At 51.0% G+C, this 25,822-nt stretch overlaps 1 protein-coding gene across 1 annotated transcript in view; it reads left to right on the top strand.

The window, feature by feature from the left end:
- Window positions 1-617: 617 nt before the first annotated feature.
- FNBP1 (formin binding protein 1) overlaps window positions 618-25,822 on the top strand; it is a 331,426-nt gene continuing 306,221 nt past the window's right edge. The window contains exon 1 of the mRNA XM_069241973.1: window positions 618-803. Coding sequence (XP_069098074.1) covers window positions 780-803 — 24 coding nt within the window. The 5' untranslated portion in view covers window positions 618-779. The remainder of the gene's footprint in view (window positions 804-25,822) is intronic.

The raw sequence follows: 25,822 nt of genomic DNA, 5'->3' as shown, positions 1-25,822 counted from the left end.
AGCGCGAGGGCGCCGTCCGTTGGCTGATTGAGCTGGAGGCACGCGCAAGCCCACCCCACCGCGGCTCGGTGACGTCTTCACCCCGTCACAGATGCTCCCTATCGGGCCCGTTCCGTTATTTGCCTACGAGCGCGCGCTGCGCGTCCCCTTCAGAGCTGTCACTTTGCGCCCCTCCCCTTTCTCGTAAAGTTACGCCTCCGGGCTTCAACGGACGTCCCACACCCCGGCTGGGACGTGGACATCGTAGACGGACTAGACGCTCGGGGAGAGTGAACGTTAACTGGTGCCTTCAAGCCCACCGGAGATTAGGACAGCGGCACATACGCACAAGATTATTAAATGGAGGATTTTTCGAATGCGCTGTTATCATGTGTAAATAATTGTGGTGTTAAATATTCCAAATATTTCACGTCGCTTTTACTAAAATCATCAGAGAGTTTTAAAGAGTTGGCTGCAAACAAGCACAATATTAACGGTTTTTCGCCTCTGAGGGAAGCAGGTCTTCCTGAAGGCTTGGATCTCCGTTCCCTGTCGGCTCGCTCCTCCGTTCCGGCTCCCTTCCAAGATGGCCGCCTGGTCCGTCGCCGCCAGAGCGGGCGCTGGGCCCCGCCGCCGCCAGTCCGTCTTCAGTGTCGCTGCGGTCTCCCGCAGGCTCGTGCCCGCGGCCCGCGCCCCCGTGCCGCAGCCAGCGAGCGGTCGTACGAGGCGGGGAGAGCGCAGCTCCGGCGGGCAGAGCAGCAGGGCGGGTGTCCGAGCTCCGGGGGCTCGGCAGCGGAGCCATGAGCTGGGGCAGCGAGCTCTGGGTGAGTGAGGGGAGCTGGGAGGGGACCAGGCACTGGCAGGGATGCAACTGTCGACCCGGGGGGGGAGGGAAGGAAAAAGGGGGGGGGGGGGGACATGGGGGGTCACTGAGGATCCTGGGGGGGAGGGACATGGGGGTCACTGAGGATCCTGGGAGGAGGGCCAGGGGGGTCATGGGTCACTGAAGAGGGAGGGTGTCACTGAGGATGCTGGGAAGTCACAGGGTCACTGAGGAGGCTGGAGGGGGTCATGGGGTCACTGAGGAGGCTGGAGGGGGTCATGGGGTCACTGAAGAGGCTGGGGTCACTGAGGAGGCAGGAGGGGGTCATGGGGTCACTGAGGAGGCTGGAGGGGGTCATGGGGTCACTGAGGAGGCTGGAGGGGTGATGGGGTCACTGAGGAGGCTGGAGGGGGTCATGGGGTCACTGAGGAGGCAGGAGGGGGTAATGGGGTCACTGAGGAGGCTGGAGGGGGTCATGGGGTCACTGAGGAGGCTGGAGGGGTGATGGGGTCACTGAGGAGGCTGGAGGGGGTCATGGGGTCATGGGGTCACTGAGGAGGCAGGAGGGGTAATGGGGTCACTGAGGAGGCTGGAGGGGGTGATGGGGTCACTGAGGAGGCTGGAGGGGGTCATGGGGTCACTGAGGAGGCTGGAGGGGGTCATGGGGTCACTGAGGAGGCTGGAGGGGGTCATGGGGTCACAGGAGGCTGGAGGGGGTCATGGGGTCACAGGAGGCTGGGGGTCATGGGGGTCACTGAATAGAGCTGGGAGGGGTCATGGGGTCACTGAAGAAGCTGGGGGTCATAGGGTCACCAAAGAGACAGGTGTCACTGAAGAGGCTGGGGGCTATGGGGTCACTGAGGAGGCTGGAGTCACAGGATCACTGAGGAGGCTGGGGTCAGGGTGTCACTGAGGAGGCTGGGGTCAGGGTGTCACTGAGGAGACTGGGGTCAGGGTGTCACTGAGGAGGCTGGGGTCAGGGTGTCACTGAGGAGGCTGGGGTCAGGGTGTCACTGAGGAGGCTGGGGTCAGGGTGTCACTGAGGAGGCTGGGGTCAGGGTGTCACTGAGGAGACTGGGGTCAGGGTGTCACTGAGGAGACTTGGGTCAGGGTGTCACTGAGGAGGCTGGGGTCAGGGTGTCACTGAGGAGGCTGGGGTCAGGGTGTCACTGAGGAGGCTGGGGTCAGGGTGTCACTGAGGAGACTGGGGTCAGGGTGTCACTGAGGAGACCGGGGTCAGGGTGTCACTGAGGAGGCTGGGGTCAGGGTGTCACTGAGGAGGCTGGGGTCAGGGTGTCACTGAGGAAGCTGTAGGGTCACTGAAGAGGCTGTGGGGGTCACGGGGTCACCGAAGAGGCTGGAGGGGGTATGGGGTCAGTGAGGGTGTCATGAGGTTACTGAGGAGGCAGGAAGTGGATAGGCTGAGGCCCTCTGTGGTGAGGGGGAGTGTACAGTTGGTCAGGAGGGGACGTCTGTGGGGGGATGGGTCTCCATCTGTTGACAGCAAAGGAAGGGGGTGGGATAATGAACCTCTCTGCGGCCAGCTGGGGGCTGGAGTAAGTTTATCATGTTACAGCTGGGGAGGGGTGAGTCCCTCATAATGTCTCAACCAGGGGAGGGGGTGAGTCCATCATCGTGTGTCAACCAGGGGAGGGGTGAGTCCATATGTCAACCTTGGGAGCGGCTGAGCCTATCAAGTGTCAACCTGGGGAGGGGGTGAGTCCATGTGTCAACCTAGTCCATGTGTCAACCTTGGGAGCGGCTGAGCCTATCAAGTGCCTACTTGGGGAGGGGGTGAGTCTATCGTAATGTTTCAACCTGGGAGGAGTGAGTGTATGATGTGTCAACTTGAGGGGGTGAGTGTATGATGTGTCAACTTGAGGGGGTGAGTCTATGATGTGTCAACTTGAGGGGGTGAGTCTATCATGTGTAACCTTAGGAATGAGTCAATCCCCATGTGTTAGGTGGTGGGTGTGGCAGGGGGCCGTCATGAACCCACTGGGGATGAGTCCATCATGGGACAGCTGTCGGGAGGGGGGGGTCCATCATTGACTGGTTTTGCTGGGATGGGGTGATGCCCTGATTGGTGAACAGAAGAGAAGGGGAGTCCATCGACAGTCCCCTGGGGGTGAGTGCTGTCATTAGTTAGCTGTGGGGTGAAGGCTGGTCCATCATGGTCAGCCGAGGGAGGATAATTGGGGTGGGGTGTCCGAGGGGATCGGATGGAGCCAGAGGGGGTCAGGGGAAGCCCCGAGGGCGGGGGGGTGGCACTGGACAGAAGCCCACCTCCCACAGCTCACATTCCACGCCCAGGGGGCTCCCGGAGGTGGCCCGGGGGCTGCTGCCCACACACCCCGGCACTCCAGCACCTGAGCCTTGGATGTTTCCAGTGCCGTCTCCTCTCCCTCAGCCCAGACTGCTGCGGGGGCGAGAGCGGCTGTCCCCGGCTTCCCGCTGCCAGAGCCCCCACCCAGCCTCGTTTGTTGCCAAAACAAAGCCGTGCTTCTGCGGCGGAGTGGGAGCAAACAGCATCGTCTGTGCCTGGATCAGCCGGCTGTAAACACCGCCTTCTGCCCTCCAGCCAGGCGGGGAGGTGTGCTGGGTGCAAACTGGCACATGGAGGGGTGGACCTCCGGCACAGGGGGAGATGGCACATGGAGGGGTGTGCGGGGATGGGAACTGGCACGGGGGTAGAGAGCCCAGGGAGATGTGTGCGGGGATGGACCCTGGCACAGGTACATGTGTGCGGGGATGGACCCTGGCACAGGTACATGTGTGCGGGGATGGACCCTGGCACAGGTACATGTGTGCGGGGATGGACCCTGGCACAGGGTAAGAGAGCCCAGGGAGATGTATGCGGGGATGGACCCTGGCACAGGTACATGTGTGCGGGGATGGACCCTGGCACAGGTACATGTGTGCGGGGATGGACCCTGGCACAGGTACATGTGTGCGGGGACGGACCCTGGCACAGGCACGTGTGTGCGGGGACGGACCCTGGCACAGGCACGTGTGTGCGGGGACGGACCCTGGCACAGGTACATGTGTGCGGGGACGGACCCTGGCACAGGTACATGTGTGCGGGGATGAACCCTGGCACAGGGTAAGAGAGCCCAGGGAGATGTATGCGGGGATGGACCCTGGCACAGGTACATGTGTGCGGGGATGGACCCTGGCACAGGTACATGTGTGCGGGGATGGACCCTGGCACAGGTACATGTGTGCGGGGACGGACCCTGGCACAGGCACGTGTGTGCGGGGACGGACCCTGGCACAGGTACATGTGTGCGGGGACGGACCCTGGCACAGGTACATGTGTGCGGGGATGAACCCTGGCACAGGGTAAGAGAGCCCAGGGAGATGTATGCGGGGATGGACCCTGGCACAGGTACATGTGTGCGGGGATGGACCCTGGCACAGGTACATGTGTGCGGGGATGGACTCTGGCACAGGCACATGTGTGCGGGGACGGACCCTGGCACAGGCACATGTGTGCGGGGACGGACCCTGGCACAGGCACGTGTGTGCGGGGACGGACCCTGGCACAGGCACGTGTGTGCGGGGACGGACCCTGGCACAGGTACATGTGTGCGGGGACGGACCCTGGCACAGGTACATGTGTGCGGGGATGAACCCTGGCACAGGGTAAGAGAGCCCAGGGAGATGTATGCGGGGATGGACCCTGGCACAGGTACATGTGTGCGGGGATGGACCCTGGCACAGGTACATGTGTGCGGGGATGGACTCTGGCACAGGCACATGTGTGCGGGGACGGACCCTGGCACAGGCACGTGTGTGCGGGGACGGACCCTGGCACAGGCACGTGTGCGCGGGGACGGACCCTGGCACAGGCACGTGTGCGCGGGGACAGACCCTGGCACAGGCACATGTGTGCGGGGATGGACCCTGGCACAGGCACATGTGCGGGGATGGACCCTGACACGGGGGTAGAGAGCCCAGGGAGAGGTGTGCGGGGACGGACCCTGGCACAGGCACGTGTGTGCGGGGACGGACCATGGCACAGGCACGTGTGTGCGGGGACGGACCATGGCACAGGCACGTGTGTGCGGGGACGGACCCTGGCACAGGTACATGTGTGCGGGGATGGACTCTGGCACAGGGTAAGAGAGCCCAGGCACATGTGTGTGGGGACGGACCCTGGCACAGGCACATGTGTGTGGGGACGGACCCTGGCACAGGCACATGTGTGCGGGGACGGACCCTGGCACAGGCACGTGTGTGCGGGGACGGACCCTGGCACAGGGTAAGAGAGCCCAGGGAGAGGTGTGCGGGATGGACCCTGGCACAGGCACATGTGCGGGGGTGGACCCTGGCACAGGCACATATGCGGGGACGGACCCTGGCACATGCACGTGTGTGCGGGGACGGACCCTGGCACAGGCACGTGTGTGCGGGGACGGACCCTGGCACAGGCACGTGTGTGCGGGGACGGACCCTGGCACAGGTACATGTGTGCGGGGATGGACTCTGGCACAGGGTAAGAGAGCCCAGGGAGGGAGAGGTGTGCGGGGATGGACTCTGGCACAGGCACATGTGTGCGGGGACGGACCCTGGCACAGGCACGTGTGTGCGGGGACGGACCCTGGCACAGGCACGTGTGTGCGGGGACGGACCCTAGCACAGGCACGTGTGTGCGGGGACGGACCCTGGCACAGGCACGTGTGTGCGGGGACGGACCCTGGCACAGGGTAAGAGAGCCCAGGGAGAGGTGTGCGGGATGGACCCTGGCACAGGCACGTGTGTGGGGATGGACTCTGGCACAGGTACATGTGCGGGGACGGACCCTGGCACAGGTACATGTGCGGGGACGGACCCTGGCACAGGTACGTGTGTGCGGGGACGGACCCTGGCACAGGTACGTGTGTGCGGGGACGGACCCTGGCACAGGTACGTGTGTGCGGGGACGGACCCTGGCACAGGCACGTGTGTGCGGGGACGGACCCTGGCACAGGCACGTGTGTGCGGGGACGGACTCTGGCACAGGGTAAGAGAGCCCAGGGAGAGGTGTGCGGGGATGGACCCTGGCACAGGCACATGTGTGGGGACGGACCCTGGCACAGGCACATGTGTGCGGGGATTGGACCCTGGCACAGGCACATGTGTGCGGGGATGGACTCTGGCACAGGCACATGTGTGCGGGGATGGACTCTGGCACAGGCGTGCGGGGATGGACTCTGGCACAGGGAATGGTGCGCGAGGATGGACCGCTGGCACAGGGAATGGTGCACGAGGATGGACCCCTGGCACAGGGAAAGGTGTGCGAGGATGGACCCCTGGCACAGGGAAAGGATGGACCCCTGGCACATGGAAAGGATGGACCCCTGGCACAGGGAAAGGTGCACGTAAATTGACACTGGCACATGGAAAGGTGCGCGAGGAGGGACCCTTGGCACATGGAAAGGTGCGCGAGGAGGGACCCCTGGCACATGGAAAGGTGCGCGAGGATGGACCACTGGCACAGGGAAAGGTGTTCGAGGATCGGCCCCTGGCACAAGGAAATGTGCGCGAGGATAGAAGCCTGGCTCAGGGCTGGAGAGCCCAGCGAGAGGTGGGCACAGGGAATGGTGTGTGAGGATCCGGCTCGGGTACAATGCGATGCAGGAAGAGTTGTGTGAGGATTAAACCCTGGCACGGGGTTAGAGCACACAGGAATAGGTGTATGGAGATCCAGCCTTGACACGGTGCCATGCGGGCAGAAGTTTGAGGATTGAGCCGTGGCACAGGGACAGAACCGTACAGTGAAATAAGTGTGGGGATAGGTGGGCAAGGAGCAAGCCAAGGTCCAGGGAGACACCCACACATAAATGGAGCCCTGGCACCGTGCCAGGCTGGAAAAGGTTCTGTCAAGACCCAGTCTGCCCCTCCACCGTGCCATGCATTGAACTGTGTGTTAAGAAAAAGCCCCCCTGTAACAGTGACTTGAATTGAAAGGTGTGTGAAGATTGAACACTGCCCTTCGCACAGTGCCATGCATAGAACAGTGCTTGAATATCCAGGGTTGGCACTCTCATGTGTGCACAGCGAGAGGTCTCATTGGTTGGTCGTGGTGCCAGGCGCAGAGATGTGTGAACATTTATCGTTGGCACCGGCTCAGTGCCATGCAGGGAAGGTGTGTGAACATTGGTACCGGCTCAGTGCCATGCAGGGGAAGGTGTCTGGACATTGGTACTGGCTCAGTGCCATGCAGGGAAAGCTGTGTGGACATTGAGCGTTGGCACCGGGTCAGTGCCATGCAGGGGAAGGTGTGTAAACATTGGTACCGGCTCAGTGCCATGCAGGGGAAGGTGTGTAAACATTGAGCGTTGGCACCGGCTCAGTGCCATGCGGGGAAGGTGTGTGAACATTGGTACCGGCTCAGTACCATGCGGGGAAGGCGTGTAAACATTGGTACCGGCTCAGTGCCATGCAGGGGAAGGTGTGTAAACATTGAGCGTTGGCACCGGCTCAGTGCCATACAGAGTAAGGTGTGTGAACATTGGTACCGGCTCAGTACCATGCGGGGAAGGTGTGTAAACATTGAGCGTTGGCACCGGCTCAGTGCCATGCGGGGAAGGTGTGTAAACATTGGTACCGGCTCAGTGCCATGCAGGGGAAGGTGTGTAAACATTGAGCGTTGGCACCGGCTCAGTACCATGCGGGGAAGGTGTCTGGACATTGGTACTGGCTCAGTGCCATGCAGGGAAAGCTGTGTGGACATTGAGCGTTGGCACCGGCTCAGTGCCATGCAGGGTAAGGTGTGTGAACATTGGCACCGGCTCAGTGCCATGCAGGGAAAGGTGTGTTCGGTTCGAGCAGTGCCATTGTTGGACGGACCGTGCCATGCAGTGGCAGATGTGTGCAGACGGAGAGATCCGATTGGCTGGCCGTGGTGCCAGGCAGAGGAAGGTTTGTGGCCACCGAGCAGTGCCATTGGCTGAGCAGGAGTGAGTCTTTAGCGCATCCTTACAGGGGGGTCTCGCACGCCTGGACCAGTTGTGTGGGGGCTCCGGCTGGCATCTGTGGGGTGATGCCCTGCACAGTGCGCGCTGCTCCAGCCTCCTTGCCCACCACGTCCCTTTAATGAAGCCCTTTAAGCCGGGTGCAGCTGTGGTCAAGCGTCCCGCACTCCGCGCCTTCTGGCCCCTGCTCGTTCTTGTATCCAAACGCCTCGCTGCAGTATTTGGAGAGTAATGTTTTTATGTAAACACATTTTTTGTTAAAAGGGAGAGCTTCGCGCGCCTCCAGGGACATGGGCTGTAATTTACATAGACTGCTTGGAATATTTTAATGACCTATTTTCGTTTGAAGAGAGATGCAAACCGCCGAGAGCTCTGTTTGCCCTCGAAGTTAAATTGCCATCAGTGAATTGTAAAGCTGGTTTCAGAGTAGACCTAGGTCATTGACGTCACTGAGTGTGTCAGTCATTTCCGGGGCATCGCGTTGCTTTCCCCTGTGCGGGTGAATAAAGCATACAGCAGAATGATGGATCATGTATGTCCCACCTTTTCTGGATCGGGTCTGTAAGTGCAGCCGCCCGGCCGCCATGGAAGGATGAGGTGGGAGCCGGTTTGGTCCGGAGGAACAGGCTGGTACTTGTGTCTTCTAGCGCCTTGGGGTACATGCTTCAGATACCTGCTGCTCCAGACTCGTGTTGTACTTTCAGATTCCAGGCTTCAGTACTGGGTGCGAGGTTATCTGTGGTGTCCACACGGCGAGGAGGCCGCCTTCCACCCAGCAGGTCTCCCTGCAAACCAGGGGACTCATTCGCAAAGAGTGCGTGTGCCTGGTGTTGTGAATGTGGGCACAGGCCTCAGTGCCAGCATGTCCTTGGAAGGCAGGATTATATATGTCATTTCAGTACTGCTCGGCGGGCCCTTATAACCTCAACCATGCAGGAGTCGGTGCTTTAAATGGGCACCTGCCCCCAGGAACTCATTACCTGCACCTCTTCCATTTGCACCATCTGCACTTCTCTGCAGTAAACCTGTCCCCTGGGGCGAGGAGTAACTGAACTTCTCAGCAGCAAACATACTTTGGGGACAAGGAGTACCTGCACTTCTGAGCAGTAAACAGATGGTCTGGGACAAGGAGTACCTGCACTTCTGAGCAGTAAACAGATGGTCTCGGACAGGTAGTACCTGCACTTCTGAGCAGTAAACAGATGCTGCACTTCTGAGCAGTAAACTTCTGAGCAGTAAACAGATGCTCTGGGACAAGGAATACCTGCACTTCTGAGCAGTAAACAGATGGTCTGGGACAAGGAGTACCTGAAATTTTCAGTAGAGAACAGATACCATGGGGCAAGGAGTACCCACAGTTCTCAGCAGCAAACAGGTACTCTGGGACAAGGGGTACCTGCACTCAGCAGCAAACTCTGGGGCAAGGAGTACCAGCACTTCTCAGCAGTAAACAGATGCTCTGGGACAAGGAGTACCTGCACGTCTGAGCAGTAAACAGATGCTGCACTTCTGAGCAGTAAACAGATGCTCTTGGACAATGAGTAACTGCACTTCGGAGCAGTAAACAGATGCTCTGGGACAAGGAGTACCTGAACGTTTCAGTAGAGAACAGATACCATGGAGCAAGGAATACCCACAGTTCTCAGCAGCAAACAGGTACTCTGGGACAAGGGGTACCTGCACACCTCAGCAGTAAACAGATGCTCTGGGACAAGGAGTACCTGCACGTCTGAGCAGTAAACAGATGCTGCACTTCTGAGCAGTAAACGGATGCTCTTGGACAATGAGTAACTGCACTTCGGAGCAGTAAACAGATGCTCTGGGACAAGGAGTACCTGAACGTTTCAGTAGAGAACAGATACCATGGAGCAAGGAATACCCACAGTTCTCAGCAGCAAACAGGTACTCTGGGACAAGGGGTACCTGCACACCTCAGCAGTAAATAGATGCTCTGGGACCAGGAGTACCTGCACTTCTGAGCAGTAAATAGATGGTCTGGGACAAGGAGTACCTGAACTTTTCAGTAGAGAACAGATACCATGGGGCAAGGAGTACCCACAGTTCTCAGCAGCAAACAGATACTCTGGGACAAGGGGTACCTGCACTCCTCATCAGCAAACTCTGGGCCAAGGAGTACCTGCACTTCTCAGCAGTAAACAGATGCTCTGGGACAAGGAGTACCTGAACGTTTCAGTAGAGAACAGATACCATGGGGCAAGGAGTACCCACAGTTCTCAGCAGCAAACAGGTACTCTGGGACAAGGGGTACCTGCACTCCTCAGCAGCAAACTCCTGGGGCAAGGAGTACCTGCACTTCTGAGCAGTAAACAGATGCTCTGGGACAAGGAGTACCTGAACTTTTCAGTAGAGACTAGATACCATGGGGCAAGGAGTACCCACAGTTCTCAGCAGCAAACAGATGCTCTGGGACAAGGAGTACCTGCACTTCTGAGCAGTAAACAGATGCTCTGGGACAAGGAGTACCTGAACGTTTCAGTAGAGAACAGATACCATGGAGCAAGGAATACCCACAGTTCTCAGCAGCAAACAGGTACTCTGGGACAAGGGGTACCTGCACACCTCAGCAGTAAATAGATGCTCTGGGACCAGGAGTACCTGCACTTCTGAGCAGTAAACAGATGGTCTGGGACAAGGAGTAACTGAAATTTTCAGTAGAGAACAGATACCATGGGGCAAGGAGTACCCACAGTTCTCAGCAGCAAACAGGTACTCTGGGACAAGGGGTACCTGCACTCAGCAGCAAACTCTGGGGCAAGGAGTACCAGCACTTCTCAGCAGTAAACAGATGCTCTGGGACAAGGAGTACCTGCACGTCTGAGCAGTAAACAGATGCTGCACTTCTGAGCAGTAAACAGATGCTCTTGGACAATGAGTAACTGCACTTCGGAGCAGTAAACAGATGCTCTGGGACAAGGAGTACCTGAACGTTTCAGTAGAGAACAGATACCATGGAGCAAGGAATACCCACAGTTCTCGGCAGCAAACAGGTACTCTGGGACAAGGGGTACCTGCACACCTCAGCAGTAAACAGATGCTCTGGAACAAGGAGTACCTGCACGTCTGAGCAGTAAACAGATGCTGCACTTCTGAGCAGTAAACAGATGCTCTTGGACAATGAGTAACTGCACTTCGGAGCAGTAAACAGATGCTCTGGGACAAGGAGTACCTGAACGTTTCAGTAGAGAACAGATACCATGGAGCAAGGAATACCCACAATTCTCAGCAGCAAACAGGTACTCTGGGACAAGGGGTACCTGCACACCTCAGCAGTAAATAGATGCTCTGGGACCAGGAGTACCTGCACTTCTGAGCAGTAAACAAATGGTCTGGGACAAGGAGTACCTGAACTTTTCAGTAGAGAACAGATACCATGGGGCAAGGAGTACCCACAGTTCTCAGCAGCAAACAGATACTCTGCGACAAGGGGTACCTGCACTCCTCATCAGCAAACTCTGGGCCAAGGAGTACCTGCACTTCTGAGCAGTAAACAGATGCTCTGGGACAAGGAGTACCTGAACGTTTCAGTAGAGAACAGATACCATGGGGCAAGGAGTACTCACAGTTCTCAGCAGCAAACAGGTACTCTGGGACAAGGGGTACCTGCACTCCTCAGCAGCAAACTCCTGGGGCAAGGAGTACCTGCACTTCCGAGCAGTAAACAGATGCTCTGGGACAAGGAGTACCTGAACTTTTCAGTAGAGACTAGATACCATGGGGCAAGGAGTACCCACAGTTCTCAGCAGCAAACAGATGCTCTGGGACAAGGAGTACCTGCACTTCTGAGCAGTAAACAGATGGTCTGGGGCAAGGAGTACCTGCACTTTTCAGTAGAGACTAGATACCATGGGGCAAGGAGTACCCACAGTTCTCAGCAGCAAACAGATGCTCTGGGACAAGGAGTACCTGCACTTCTGAGCAGTAAACAGATGCTCTGGGACAAGGAGTACCTGCACTTCTGAGCAGTAAACAGATGCTGCACTTCTGAGCAGTAAACAGATGCTCTGGGACAAGGAGTACCTGCACTTCTGAGCAGTAAACAGATGGTCTGGGACAAGGAGTACCTGCACTTCTGAGCAGTAAACAGATGCTGCACTTCTGAGCAGTAAACAGATGCTCTGGGACAATGAGTACCTGAACGTTTCAGTAGAGAACAGATACCATGGGGCAAGGAGTACCCACAGTTCTCAGCAGCAAACATGTACTCTGGGACAAGGGGTACCTGCACTTCTGAGCAGTAAACAGATGCTCTGGGACAAGGAGTACCTGAACGTTTCAGTAGAGAACAGATACCATGGGGCAAGGAGTACCCACAGTTCTCAGCAGCAAACATGTACTCTGGGACAAGGGGTACCTGCACACCTCAGCAGTAAACAGGTACTCTGGGACAAGGGGTACCTGCACTCCTCAGCAGCAAACTCTGGGGCAAGGAGTACCTGCACTTCTGCGCAGTAAACAGATGGGCTGGGACAAGGAGTACCTGCACTTTTCAGTAGAGAATGGATACCATGGTCAAGAAGTACCCACAGTTCTCAGCAGCAAACAGGTACTCTGGACAAGGGTACATGGACTTCTACCTTTCCATTTCAAGCAATGGCCAGAGTCGGACTTTGTGCTCTTGGATTGCTAGTCGCATACCCTACGGTCTAAAAACCACCCGCTCCAGCTGCCCATAAAATAATGGGGTTTCCGTGTGTGGCTTCGAGATCCAGGAATGTCTTTGGAGATGAGGAAAGCAAGCCCACGTCGCAAGAGTCGGACTGTGCCCGAGAACGGGGCGCCGTCTGTTTATCTTTCATCGACTGGAGCATGTATCTCGGCGCTTCTCGTGTTCGAGGCTTTCCTGTCTAGCGCTTAGTTTGCGGGGCTTCACCACTCGGTACCTCTAAGTTACATTCAGTCTCAGGCTGCATCATAGACACAGAAAGGCACAGCTCAAAATGCAACACCCCTGTGGTGCCGCAACCCTCAGAACCCAGCATTGAAGCTTATGGGCCTTCCAAGCGCTTCACTTGAATGAATGCTCCTGGGATTGAGACCTGAAGCCCTGGCTCCGAGGAGAGGGCGAGGGATTAGTCGCTGTGCAAGAAGGAACAAACAAGGCAATAAGAACGGCCTGAACGGATCCCCTATTCGATGAACAAGCATTGGCAAAGTCAAAAAAGGAGTCGGGCTTGGCAAACTGGATAATTTTTTTTTATTGCAAGCATGTGCCACAAAACTAAGGAGGGAAGAATGCCATTAGCTAAACGGAGCCACCTTATTTTTGTCATAAAAAAAATATCAATTTAACATAAACCGACCGATGCAGCTGTTTACTAGTGATGTTTTTGTTAACTACAAGCGGGTTGGTTCTGCAGTTTATTTCTTTATAATTATTGGTGAACAACTTAAGAATAAATCGCCACCTAATCAAACCCTCAAATGGCGGGCTCTGAAGCACTTTGTAATAACATCTTTACAAAGGAGTTGAGGCAAAATAGCCAGTATTTAAAGGAGCCCTACTCCTCCGCCTATGACATGGTTACTTTAACTATTCCAGTATAGATTACTGACTTACTGCAAGTCTCCCGTTGCTGCTAAAAGCAGTACATCACCTTTTGTAAACGCATAGCCCCTTGAATCCTCTCCTCTATCGTGTGTTCCTACTGAGCCCCCTGTCTTGGGGTAAAGTTATCGATTGTTCCATCATTAATAAGGAATGTAAGCAATTTCGCCCACACAGGTGGATTATCTCTGCCCGACCAGTTCTAAGTCAGCTGCTGGGCACTGGCGGAACACAGGTGGCACTCTACAATCACCACAGGGGCCATGGCTGTCTGCGACTGTAAGTCATGCTACCAGGACCAGCATGCCCCATGCCAACACGCTGCAGATTATCAAAATCTGGAATGCCATCCTCCTATGCTAGTCTTATCTCTGCAGATTATAAAAACACACTTCCTACACCCCTGCCCCCGACATCATTTTCTTCAGGACAGGCTGATCCTCCTTAGTCCTAAGTGCCACAACAATGCCGTTTTTTTGGACCCTCTTGTAGAGCTGGTGTCGCTCAAGGGCTCTGCCCTTCCACTATCCTTTAACCTGGTGAGGGGCTTATGTCTCAACTCTGTGCCATTGGCGCCAATTCCCCAAAATGCCAGGGGTAGCAAAAATGACATAACATACCCTTCGACCTCAATGACATCACAGGAAGTGACATCATATGACCCGTGGCCCTGCTTTTTTCTAGGAAGCATGTCACATGACCGTAAGATCAGAACAAAGTAACGCAAAGTTGCGCTCTGCGCACTTTGCGCTATATTGTACTAGGGGGCGTTCCATGGGTGGTGCGTGGGCATGCCCAGGAAACTACCCAGGGGTTCTGACACAAATCCCTGTGTACAATCAGGAAGAAAGAATTGTTTGCTGTGTTTCAATATTACTTAGAGTTCGACTAAAGCAGTTTATTGTCTGCAGTCTTTCACTATTACTTAGAGTTGAACTAAACCAGTGACTGCATTGTTTGCTGTGTTTAGTACTTAAATCGAGTTGTAGTATAAAGCAGGACACTGTTTGATTAAATTAATTTGGACAATAAAGCACTTTCTTTGCAGTGTTTCAGTATTACTTAAAGTTTGACAACAGTATTACATTGTTTGCTGTGTTTCAGTTTTATTTAAATCATGTTGGACTGTAAACCAGCTCCCTGTGTGAATTGTCAGCATTATTTTTTTGATAACAAAATTTTATTGTTTTGCAAGAACAAAGATACAAACAAATGTACCCTTCCACTATTTCTTGCCAAATCCCAGATTTGAACAGTATGAGGGTCACACTCTCAAACAAAAGAGGCAACATCACTGAGTTCAGAATAAGCCCATCATTGACCCCATACTTTGGCGTGCTTATGAGGGTAACCCATGGCCTCGTAAACGGGCTCCTCCAGTTTGGAGCAGCAGTCCATCCCCAAGCGTCAGTCGCAAGCTTGGGAGGATGTCTGGCGTTCCATTGACATGCTATGTCTCACTTAGCGAGCAGTGTGCTCAAGCCCATCAAGTTTTCCCAAGGATCCCAACAGAGCCAAGTTGGGAGAAGGTTCCACCGCCTTCTCCAGTACCTCCGCCAAGACCAGTATTGTGCAGTAATACATGGTGAAAGTCTGCCTCCAGGGCCGTACACTGGTTGCACTGTGAAGCAGGTCTACGTGTTTCAGTATCATTTGGAGTTGGAGTAAAAAAAAAACAGTACATTGTTTTCAGTGTTGCTTGCAGTGCTTAAGTATTACTGATATATCACTTAGAGTTTGTTTATAAGCCCGTGCATTATTTGCCGGACTAGAAACTAGCACGTTGAATGCAGTGATTCAATATTACTTTTAGAGGTGGCTAAATCAGTGCATTATTTGCAATGTTTAACTTTCATTACGTAACGGAGTTGGACTAAACCAGTGTGGTGTTTACCGTGTTTCTGTATTATTGAAACCGGGTTGTAGTATAAATCCGTGCGTTGTTTGCAGTGTTTCTGTGTTATATAGACAGAGGTGGGCTATAAACCAGCACATTGTTTGCAGCTTTTTACTATTACTTATTTTCAGTTGGTCTTAACCCAGCCACATTATTTGCCTAAATTGAATTGGATTATAAGCCTGTTTATTATTTACAGTAATATATTACTTAAATACTGTTGGACTATAAATCACTATATTGTTTGCAGTGTTTCAGGTTTACTTAAATCTAGTTGAATACAAATCAGAACATTGTTTGCTCTTTCAACATTACTGGAATAGAGTTGGGCTAAACCAACAAACTGTAGTATTTTAGTATAATTAAAATAGAGTTACAGTATTAAACCAGTGAATTGTTTGCAGTAGCTCAGAATTACTTCCATCAATATTGATTTCGCCTTTGAGCTCTCATTCATCTGAAATAAAACAATGAAGTCTCTTATAGGTCCTTGTGAAGTGTTCTTTTCTCAAGAAAATCTGCTATGAGAGTATGAAAATACAATTATGTGAAAGAAAATCAGAACATTTCAGAGATCTGAAACAAGGGGTGCAAGATGCCCTATTTTTGTACATATTAATATTACTGAATGAGAAGGACAGGATGGGCGCTTATTTTTTTAATCACTGAATAGAAACTATACTTGTTGAACAGACGGTGGGAACAGGGTCCTTACACTTAGATGGAGTGAGGTAGTGTGGACCATGAAACTGAATGTGGTAGAGATGGGTCTGAATATTGATCATGAAATTCAGTGTTTCTTAGGTGATTGAACAACTGTTTGTACTCTGCTGTTGTGGACCTATGAGAGTGTATTGGTGACAATAAACCTTTCCAAGGACCTAAAAGAAACGTCAGCATTGTTTTACTGCTGATTGAATGCTCTATGGAGAAATCTATACCTTGGACTTGTTCTTTGAGGGTTGTTTTGGTGGCTGTTCCTCCCATCTTGTGAACCAACCACTTTACTTACAATTCTGTTTACTTTTATTTTCTTTGTAAAAAATGTGGAAATGTGCCCTAAGCTAAACCTAGCAACCTTAGACTTTTATTACTTAAATCGAGTTGGCCCTTAAAACAGTGTATAGTTTGCAGTGTTTCCGTATTATTAGTTAAATGGGTTGAACTGTAAGCCAGTGCATTGTTTGATATGTCTCTCTATTACTTAAATAGAGACGAAGTAAACCAACATTGTTCGGTATTGCCCAACGGTATTAGACTATAAACCAATACATTGTTTTCTGTGTTTTCATGTTACTTAGAGTTGAACTATAATCAAGCACCTTTTTTGCAGTCTATCAGTGTTACTTAAATAGTGTTGGGCTATAAATCCGAGTGTTACCTAAAAAGTGCTGGGTTATTAACCTGTGCATTGTTTGCACTGCTTCAGCATTACTTAAATACTCTTCGGCTATAAACAGATGTGGTAGTAATAGTAGTGTCTTAATATTGCTTAGAAAAAGAATATATGCCAGTACGTTGACTGAAGTGTTTGAGTATTACTTAAATACTTTTGGACAATAACCCAATTTGTTTGCAGTGTTTCAGCGTCACTTAAATACTGTTTTGCTATAAACCACTGTATTTGTTTGCAGTGTTTGAGTATTATTTAAATACTGTTGGGCAAAACCCCAGTGCATTTGTTTGCAGTGTTTCAGCTTTACTTAAATACTGTTGGGCAAAACCCCAGTGCATTTGTTTGCAGTGTTTCAGCATTACTTAAATACTGTTGGGCTATAAACCAGTGTATTTGTTTGCAGTGTTTCAGTATTACTTAAATACTGTTGGGCAATACCTCAGTGCATTTGTTTGCAGTGTCTCAGCGTTATTTAAATACTGTTGGGCTGTAAACCAATGCATTGGTCGCTGTGTTTTAGTATTACTTATATACTGCTTGGCTATAAACCTAGTGCGTTGTGCGCAGTGTTTCAGTATCACTTAAATACTCTTGGTCTACGAACCAGTGCATTGCTCGCAGTGTTTTAGTATTACTTAAATACTGTTGGGCTATAAACCAGTGCATTGTTCATAGTGTCTTAACCTTACTTAAATACTGTTGGGCTACAAACCAGTGCATTTGTTTGCAGTGTTTCAGTATTATTTAGAATTCGACTATATACCAGTGCATAATTTGCAGTATTTCAGTATTACTTAAATACCGTTGGGCTATAAACCTGTGCATTGTTTGCAGTGTTTTTATTAAATACTGTTGGGCTGTAAACCAGTGTATTTTTCGTAGTGTCTTAACAATACTTACATACTGTTGGGCTATAAACCATTGCATTTATTTGCAGTGTTTCAGTATCATTTAGAAATAGACTTCATACGAGTGCATTATTTGCAGTGTTTTAATATTACTTAAATACTGTTGGGCTGTATGTGCATTGTTTGCAGTGTTTTTATTAAATACTGTTGGGCTATAAGCCAGTGCATTGTTCGCAGTGTTTCAATATTATTTAGAATTGGACTACATACCAGTGCATTGTTTGCAGTGTTTTAATATTATTACTTAAATACTGTTGGGCCATATGTTCATTGTTTGCAGTGTTTTTTATTAAATACTGTTGGGCTATAAACCAGTGCACTGTTTGCAATGTCTTAACATTACTTAAATACTGTTAGGCTATATTCCAGTGCATTGTTAGCAGTGTTTCAGCGTTAATTAAATACTGTTGGGTTATAAACAAGTGCATTGTTTGCAGTGTTTTATATTACTTAAATAATGTTGGCCTACAAACTGGTGCATTGTTTGTATTGTCTTTATATTGCTTAAATTGGACTATACACAACTGCATTGTTGGCAGTGTTTTGGAAATACTTAAATATGGTTGGTCTACAAACAAGTTCATAGATCGTATTGTCCGAAAATTACTGAAAATTGAACTATATACCAATGCATTCTTTGCCGTGTTTTATTATTACTTAAATACTGTTGGCCGCTAAACCAGTGCATTGTTTGCAGTGTTTTCGTATTAAATACTGTTGGGGTGTAAACCAGTGCATTGTTTGTAGTTTTAACATTACTTAAAAATACTGTTGGCCCATAAACCAGTGCATTTGTTTGCAGTGTTTTAGTGTTACTTAGAATTGGACTACATAACCGTGCATTGTTTGCAGTATTTCAGTATTACTTAAATACTGTTGGCCCATAAACCAGTGCATTTGTTTGCAGTGTTTAAGCATTATTTAGAATTGGACTATATAACCGTGCATTGTTTGCAGTATTTCAGTATTACTTAAACACTGTTGGGCTATAAACCAGTGCATTTGCCTGCAGTGTTTTAGTATTAGTTAGGATTGGACTTTATACCAGTACATTGTTAGCAGTGTTTCACGATTATTTAGGATTGGACTGTATACCCGTACATTGTTCTCAGTGTTTCAGTATTATTTAAATACTGTTGGACTAAACAGCGCATTGTTCGTCGTGTCTTAAGATTACTCAAATACTGTTGGGCTATAAACCTGTTCATCATTTGCAGTGTTTTTTTTGTTAAATACTGTTGGTCTATAAACCAGTGCATTGTTCGTAGTGTCTGAAGATCACTTAAATACTGTTGGGCTATAAACCTGTATGCTGTTTGCAGTGTTTTTTGTTAAATACTGTTGGTCTATAAACCAGTGCATTTGCTTGCATTGTTTTAGTGTTACTTAGAATTGGACTATGTACCAGTGCATTATTTTCAGTGTTTCAGTATTACTTAAATTCTGTTGAGCTATAAACCTGTTCATTGTTTGCACTGTTTTTTTTTTGTTAAATACTGTTGGGCTATAAACCAGTGCATTGTTAGTAGTGTCTTAAGATGACTTAAATACTATTGGGCTATAAACCTGTTCATTGTTTGCACTGTTTGTTGTTAAATACTGTTGGGCTATACACCACTGAATTGTTTGCAGTGTTTCGGTATCACTTCAATACTATTGATCCTTACGTCAGTGCATTGTTCGTATTGTCCTAATAGTACATAGAATTGGACTATATACCTGTGTATTGTTCGAAGTGTGTTGATGGCTTAAATCCTGTTGGGGTAAATCATTGCTTTCTTTGCAGTGTCTTAATATTACTAAGAGTTGGACGTTGCCTGGATGTTGTTAGAAGTGCTTCAGCCTCTGCTTGAAACGATAGTTACCTGGTGTCTTGTTTACAGTGTTTCAGATTCACTCAATTACAGATGAATAACCTGCCCTTGAAATAATTCCGTGCATTTGAGACAGCTGAAGGCCTTGTTTTGCTTGAGATCAGTTTTTACATTGAATTCGTATTTTGCAGCTCTTGCAAGAGCCTTGGCTGACACAAATAATGACTTTAAATGAGAGGTCTGGCTGCAGACATGGTGCGCCGTGGGTTGGGGCTGTATTGTAGTCTAGAGCCGAGATGTGGTTAGGAGAGGCTCGGGGTGGTTGCTGCGGTGTCTGTTTTACAAGACATAAACTATCATGTAGCAGTGTACCTGCAGGTAGGCAGGCAGGAGGTGGAGACGTTGCAGCTTGTTCACAGTTTAGATTTACAAGGGCGAGTGTAGACTGCACACCAGACACAGTGCTGGCCTGACTCGCCTCACACACACAACCGTGGGGAGCACGGGCCCAGCGGAAGCAGTGGGCAGCACCCTGCTGTCCTTACAAGCTTAGACTGTGTATTAATGTCTCGTGTATCCACATTGTACACCACCCACACCTGACTTGCCTCACACACACACAACCGTGGGGAGCACGGGCCCAGCGGAAGCAGTGGGCAGCCCTGTGCTGTCCTTACAAGCTTAGACTGTGTATTAATGTCTCATGTGTCCACATTGTACACCACACACAGTGCTGGCCTGACTCGCCTCACACACACAACCGTGGGGAGCACGGGCCCAGCGGAAGCAGTGGGCAGCACCCTGCTGTCCTTACAAGCTTAGACTGTGTATTAATGTCTCGTGTATCCACATTGTACACCACCCACACCTGACTTGCCTCACACACACACAACCGTGGGGAGCACGGGCCCAGCGGAAGCAGTGGGCAGCCCTGTGCTGTCCTTACAAGCTTAGACTGTGTATTAATGTCTCATGTGTCCACATTGTACACCACACACAGTGCTGACCTGACTCGCCTCACACACACAACCGTGGGGAGCACGGGCCCAGCGGAAGCAGTGGGCAGCACCCTGCTGTCCTTACAAGCTTAGACTGTGTATTAATGTCTCGTGTATCCACATTGTACACCACACACAGTGCTGGCCTGACTTGCGTCACACACAAAACCGTGGGGAGCACGGGCCCAGTAGAAGCAGTGGGCAGCCCTGTGCTGTCCTTACAAGCTTAGACTGTGTATTAATGTCTCATGTGTCCACGCTGTACACCACACACAGTACCTTGGGGCCTGGAGTGCCAGGGAGTGCGGGCCCAGCGGAAGCCAAGGGCAGCCCCTTGCTGTCCTTACAAGCTTAGACTGTGTATTAATGTCTCATGTGTCCACATTGTACACCACACACAGTGCTGGCCTGACTCGCCTCACAAACACAACCGTGGGGAGCACGGGCCCAGTAGAAGCAGTGGGCAGCACCCTGCTCTCCTTACAAGCTTAGACTGTGTATTAATGTCTCATGCGTCTATGTTGTACACCACACAGAGTGTTGGCCCCTCACACAACCTTGGGGCCTGGAGTGCCAGGGAGTGCGGGCCCTACAGAAGCAGTGGGCAGTCCCCTGCTGTCCATAAATGCTTAGACTGTATAATCCAGTCTATTATGTCCATTTTGTACACCAGAAGCCACGAGCACCCAGATGTTGGTGTAACTTGTGTGCACGAAACCTTGTGCCGTCCTCATGCATCGTTGTTCCTGAGGTCGGAGCGCTTTTGCTGTCGATAAACTTGTATACATGGCAATCGCAGGACATCCCCGGTGTACAGATCTTCGTGGGAGAACCTGTGCCTAGTAAATGCATGAAGTAAATACGAGCACATTACTCGGTGTGTAAGGTGGGCTGTGAGCGGAGGGTCTGCATCACACCTGCCTTCATGGGCAGTCACTCGGGGTTGTGTAGGGGCCTCAGGTGAGCTGCACCGCACCTACTCCTGGGTGGTCTCCCGCATTCCCACGGTCACACCTGCCTGCAAAGGTGCACTTGACTGCCCTCTCGCCTGAGAACTGCAAGACTCCACCTTGGTACTTAGGAATAAGCTGCCAGAAATCTTAAGCCTGTCCTCCAAGAATCCTACAGAAGAAAGGGGAGAAACCTCACCCGTGGCTTGCACTAGTTTAGTTGAGCGTCCGCTATTTGCGGTTTTACTCTTTATTTGATTTTAAATTATCATGAAGATGTTTTGTGTAGTTGAATATGAGGCATTCGAGAGGAATGTTAGAGGGGGATTTCCGCCCTTTGCCATGCTGTCTTGACACCGTGGGGTCACCTCGTCGTCTTCGAATATGATCAACTTCACGCTCTCCTGATTGGCACAAGCACCACATTAAGGGGTGAAGGGTGATCGCTTTCAGATCCTGCCCGTGATTGGCCGTCGCCCTTTTGGATGTCTTCAGATAGGACCACCAATTGTGATCACTTTCAGATCCAGCTCCTGATTGGCCCAGATGCCCTCTCATAGTCCTCAGTTTCACTCGGCCCTAGCACCACCATCTGTTTTCCGCTTTAATCACCTTTAGGCGCTCTCTTTGTTGCTAGTTTTCACTTGGGCCTGCAAAGCTGCCCTTAGTGGCTGTTTTTATTAGAGAGAAAGTGAACCAAAAAAACTGTGGAAATTACCTCGCGAAAAAACTTGCACTGCTGAAGGCAGAAACCTTAAACTTCTCAAATGAAGAAAGTGGAGAAGTTTGAAAGTCCGCCAACGTATATACTAAGCACTGGCAAAGACAGTAGGCGTGGCTTACATTGTTTGGTTGCAACTAAAACATTAAAAATAGCCTGCTCCGGTGGGGAAAAAAAACAAAGATTTGTGCTTTTGTGTACAGCGCTGTTAGGTATTGTTAACATGTAAAAGAGTTCCTCATGCACTGGGTTGGAAGGTTGCACCAAAGAGCCAATGGTGTGGAATCAGAGGACTACTTCTCTGGGTAGAGCCACACCCCACTCTGTGTGCACTTTAAAGAGTCTGGCAACGGTAGGTCTTCTAGACAGCTGGGCCCTGCTGATTTGAAATGAGCAGGGCTTCGAGTTCTCCCAGACCTTAGTCCGTCTGTTTTTCCCCCTCTCTTGGTACCATGTGCAGCGAGGGCAGTAATGAGGTGGGTGTGTGAGTAGAAAGGGGCATGGCTGTGTGGCCCTTAGAGGAGGGCCCTCCTCTCTTTAAAGCGGGTGTGTGGGTAGAAATGGGGACGGCTGTGTGGCCCTTAGAGGAGGGCCCTCCTCTCTTTAAAGCGGGTGTGTGGGTAGAAACGGGCACGGCTGTGTGGCCCTTAGAGGAGGGCCCTCCTCTCTTTAAAGCTGGTGTGTGGGTAGAAATGGGGACGGCTGTGTGGCCCTTAGAGGAGGGCCCTCCTCTCTTTAAAGCGGGTGTGTGGGTAGAAAGGGGCACAGCTGTGTGGCCCTTAGAGGAGGGCCCTCCTCTCTTTAAAGCGGGTGTGTGGGTAGAAACGGGCACGGCTGTGTGGCCCTTAGAGGACGGCCCTCCTGTTTTTAAAGCGGGTGTGTGGGTAGAAATGGGGACGGCTGTGTGGCCTTTAGAGGAGGGTCCCCCTCTCTTTAAAGCGGGTGTGTGGGTAGAAAGGGGCACGGCTGTGTGGCCTTTAGAGGAGGGCCCTCCTCTCTTTAAAGCGGGTGTGTGGGTAGAAAGGGGCACGGCTGTGTGGCCCTTAGAGGAGGGCCCTCCTCTCTTTAAAGCTGGTGTGTGGGTAGAAATGGGGACGGCTGTGTGGCCCTTAGAGGAGGGCCCTCCTCTCTTTAAAGCGGGTGTGTGGGTAGAAAGGGGCACGGCTGTGTGGCCCTTAGAGGAGGGCCCTCCTCTCTTTAAAGCGGGTGTGTGGGTAGAAACGGGCACGGCTGTGTGGCCCTTAGAGGAGGGCCCTCCTCTCTTTAAAGCGGGTGTGTGGGTAGAAACGGGCATGGCTGTGTGGCCCTTAGAGGACGGCCCTCCTCTTTTTAAAGCGGGTGTGTGGGTAGAAATGGGGACGGCTGTGTGGCCTTTAGAGGAGGGTCCCCCTCTCTTTAAAGCGGGTGTGTGGGTAGAAAGGGGCACGGCTGTGTGGCCCTTTGAGGAGGGCCCAAATGGGGACGGCTGTGTGGCCCTTAGAGGAGGACCCTCCTACCTTTAAAGCGGGTGTGTGGGTAGAAAGGGGCACTGCCGTGTGGCCCTTAGAGGAGGGCCCTCCTCTCTTTAATTGAGCTTTTCCGGAAACAGAAGTCCCAGTCTCACTGCCCATGGACTGATGCATGGCTTCCTGCCTTGTTCTTTCCTTGCACTCTGTTAATATTGATCACGTAAATCACTGGCCCTGCTCTTGGGAGGGCTGTTATCTTGTAAATAAAAGAGCCTCCTCCGTTCTTCATTTCCATGTAATGCATTCCTTGGCGGTGTGATGTGCCCAGCTTTCACCCTACAAGGGCTGTGAGATGGTTCTGGCTGCACACAGCAGAAATCTACATTTTCCAGCGCTGTATGGACTCTCGTATCTCTACTGCTGGATTAGGGGTGGCAGCACCCCTGCTTGTAGGTAACTGTGTCACTCCTGCACCAGTTGGCAGCTGTCGGACGTTCTTTCCAGCTCTCTAGCAGCCCCTCACCCAAACGGTAAAGTTGTTTTCTGGCCGCCTAGAGCACAGACTCTGAAAATGTCTCAGGGAAAATTGTGGTGAAACAAGTCTTACCCTTTGCTCTCCTTAGCAATAAGTCTCTTACACAGACAGACAAGAAAGAAGATGCATAACAGTTTTCAATACATTAATAGAAAGGACGGCAATCTACTATAAAATACATGAGCTGCAGTGATTAAGATGATGAAAAATAAAATTAGGATTGTGAAAACGAGTGATGTAAATATAAAGAAACCCAAGATATTTGCAATAAACCTGAATATGCAGATTTCTCTCTAAAGCATATTTTCTTCCCTAGAGAGAGCAAGGTGTGAAACTTAATGTGCGCATGCCGTTTACATGAGGAGCGCCCCCCCCCCCCAGCACCTAAGGACATGGTCGGTCTCCTCTCCAGTTTCCAAAGCAGGCTTCGTACAGACACAAAGGCTGAGGTCTGCTGCAATGTGACGTGTAGTATGGATGGAATAACATGGGTAGAAGCTCCTCTAGTGACCTTGTTTTCACAGGGCGTTTTTATAAGGCCCAAGTTATTGTCCCTGCAGACATCCTGACGTGGGTATGTACCCAAGCGTTTGATTGTGTGCACAGACTTGGATGGCAATATCATAACAAAAATGCCTGACTTGTTCACTTTTGGGTCTCATCTAACGTGATGCGAACGGACACGATAACAATCCAATACTTACATTACTGATAATGATGCTTCCACAGAATTGCAACTGATTATAAACTAAAAACATTTCACTGCAAGCACTTCTAAAATAAATGAAAAATAAAACAGAGCATGTTTGTCTAGGTAGGAGGGCACATGCCTGCAAGTCGAAGCTAAGCTAAACTGCTATACCCAAGCAGCTAAGACGGATCCATGACTATAGAGACATGGGAATAAGTTCATTCATTGCCCACAGAAAGCTGTGCAAGCTGGTATCTGTGCACTTCACTTAGATGTGGGGATGTCACTGCGGGCACTGCCAGGGAAGGTGCCCCATTCCCCTTACAGGTTTGTGTCTCTTCTGAGTCCTTTCCCAGGTTCATGCGTCATGTACTGCCCCATTCCAGATTTTTCCTTTGAATTCTGGGACTTAAAGTGCCGTTTTACAATGGAAAAAACAAGACTAAAAGTCCCAGAATTCAAAGAAAAAACCTGGATTAGAGCAGCACATCATGCATGGACCTGGGAAACCTGGCAGGGCTGCTTTACTCCTGTGGCCTAGATGCCTCCCAGCGCTCTAGGCCATGCTCTGTACAAGGAAAGGGTGACTGCTGACCCCTCAGTGGCTATCTCTTGAAGCCTTCGGAAGAGCTGCATGTGTCCTTGTGGTATCTGCAGAGCACTAACCAAGCACAGGCTGGCAGTGCCCAGTTCTGCAGATGAGGTAGGGCAGTGTCTGGATTGTAATTGTATTTATGTAGCGCTTATTACCCTGACGAGGTGTTGAAACCCTTTTCGGCGAGTAATACGCTACTCTGGATCCCAAAGGATTAGTGATGGATCAGTATGGGGTAATCGAAATTGTTAAATAAGTGGTGGGTAGGTGGGTCTGTTTTATTGAATAGGATAAAGGAGGGCTGGAGGAGGGGAAGCCTAGATAGTGCTAGTTGGATGAGGTTTGGGATGAATCCGAGGAGGGACACAGGAGGGAAGAGTAGAAAGGGCTATTAGGAAGACCCTAGTTGTAGAATGAGGCTTAGGGTGAGTCAAGGGGGGTGCAGGAGGGAAGGGTCGAGGAAGTGCTATTTTGGAGGTTAGAGGACAGTATGGCTGGGGTGCGGTGCCCAAGTTGTGGAGAGGAAAGTGAGCGTCCCTAGT

The sequence above is a fragment of the Pleurodeles waltl genome, chromosome 6 (genome assembly GCF_031143425.1).
Source record: "Pleurodeles waltl isolate 20211129_DDA chromosome 6, aPleWal1.hap1.20221129, whole genome shotgun sequence".
NCBI lineage: Eukaryota > Metazoa > Chordata > Amphibia > Caudata > Salamandridae > Pleurodeles > Pleurodeles waltl.
This window is presented reverse-complemented; position numbering and strand designations above follow the sequence as displayed.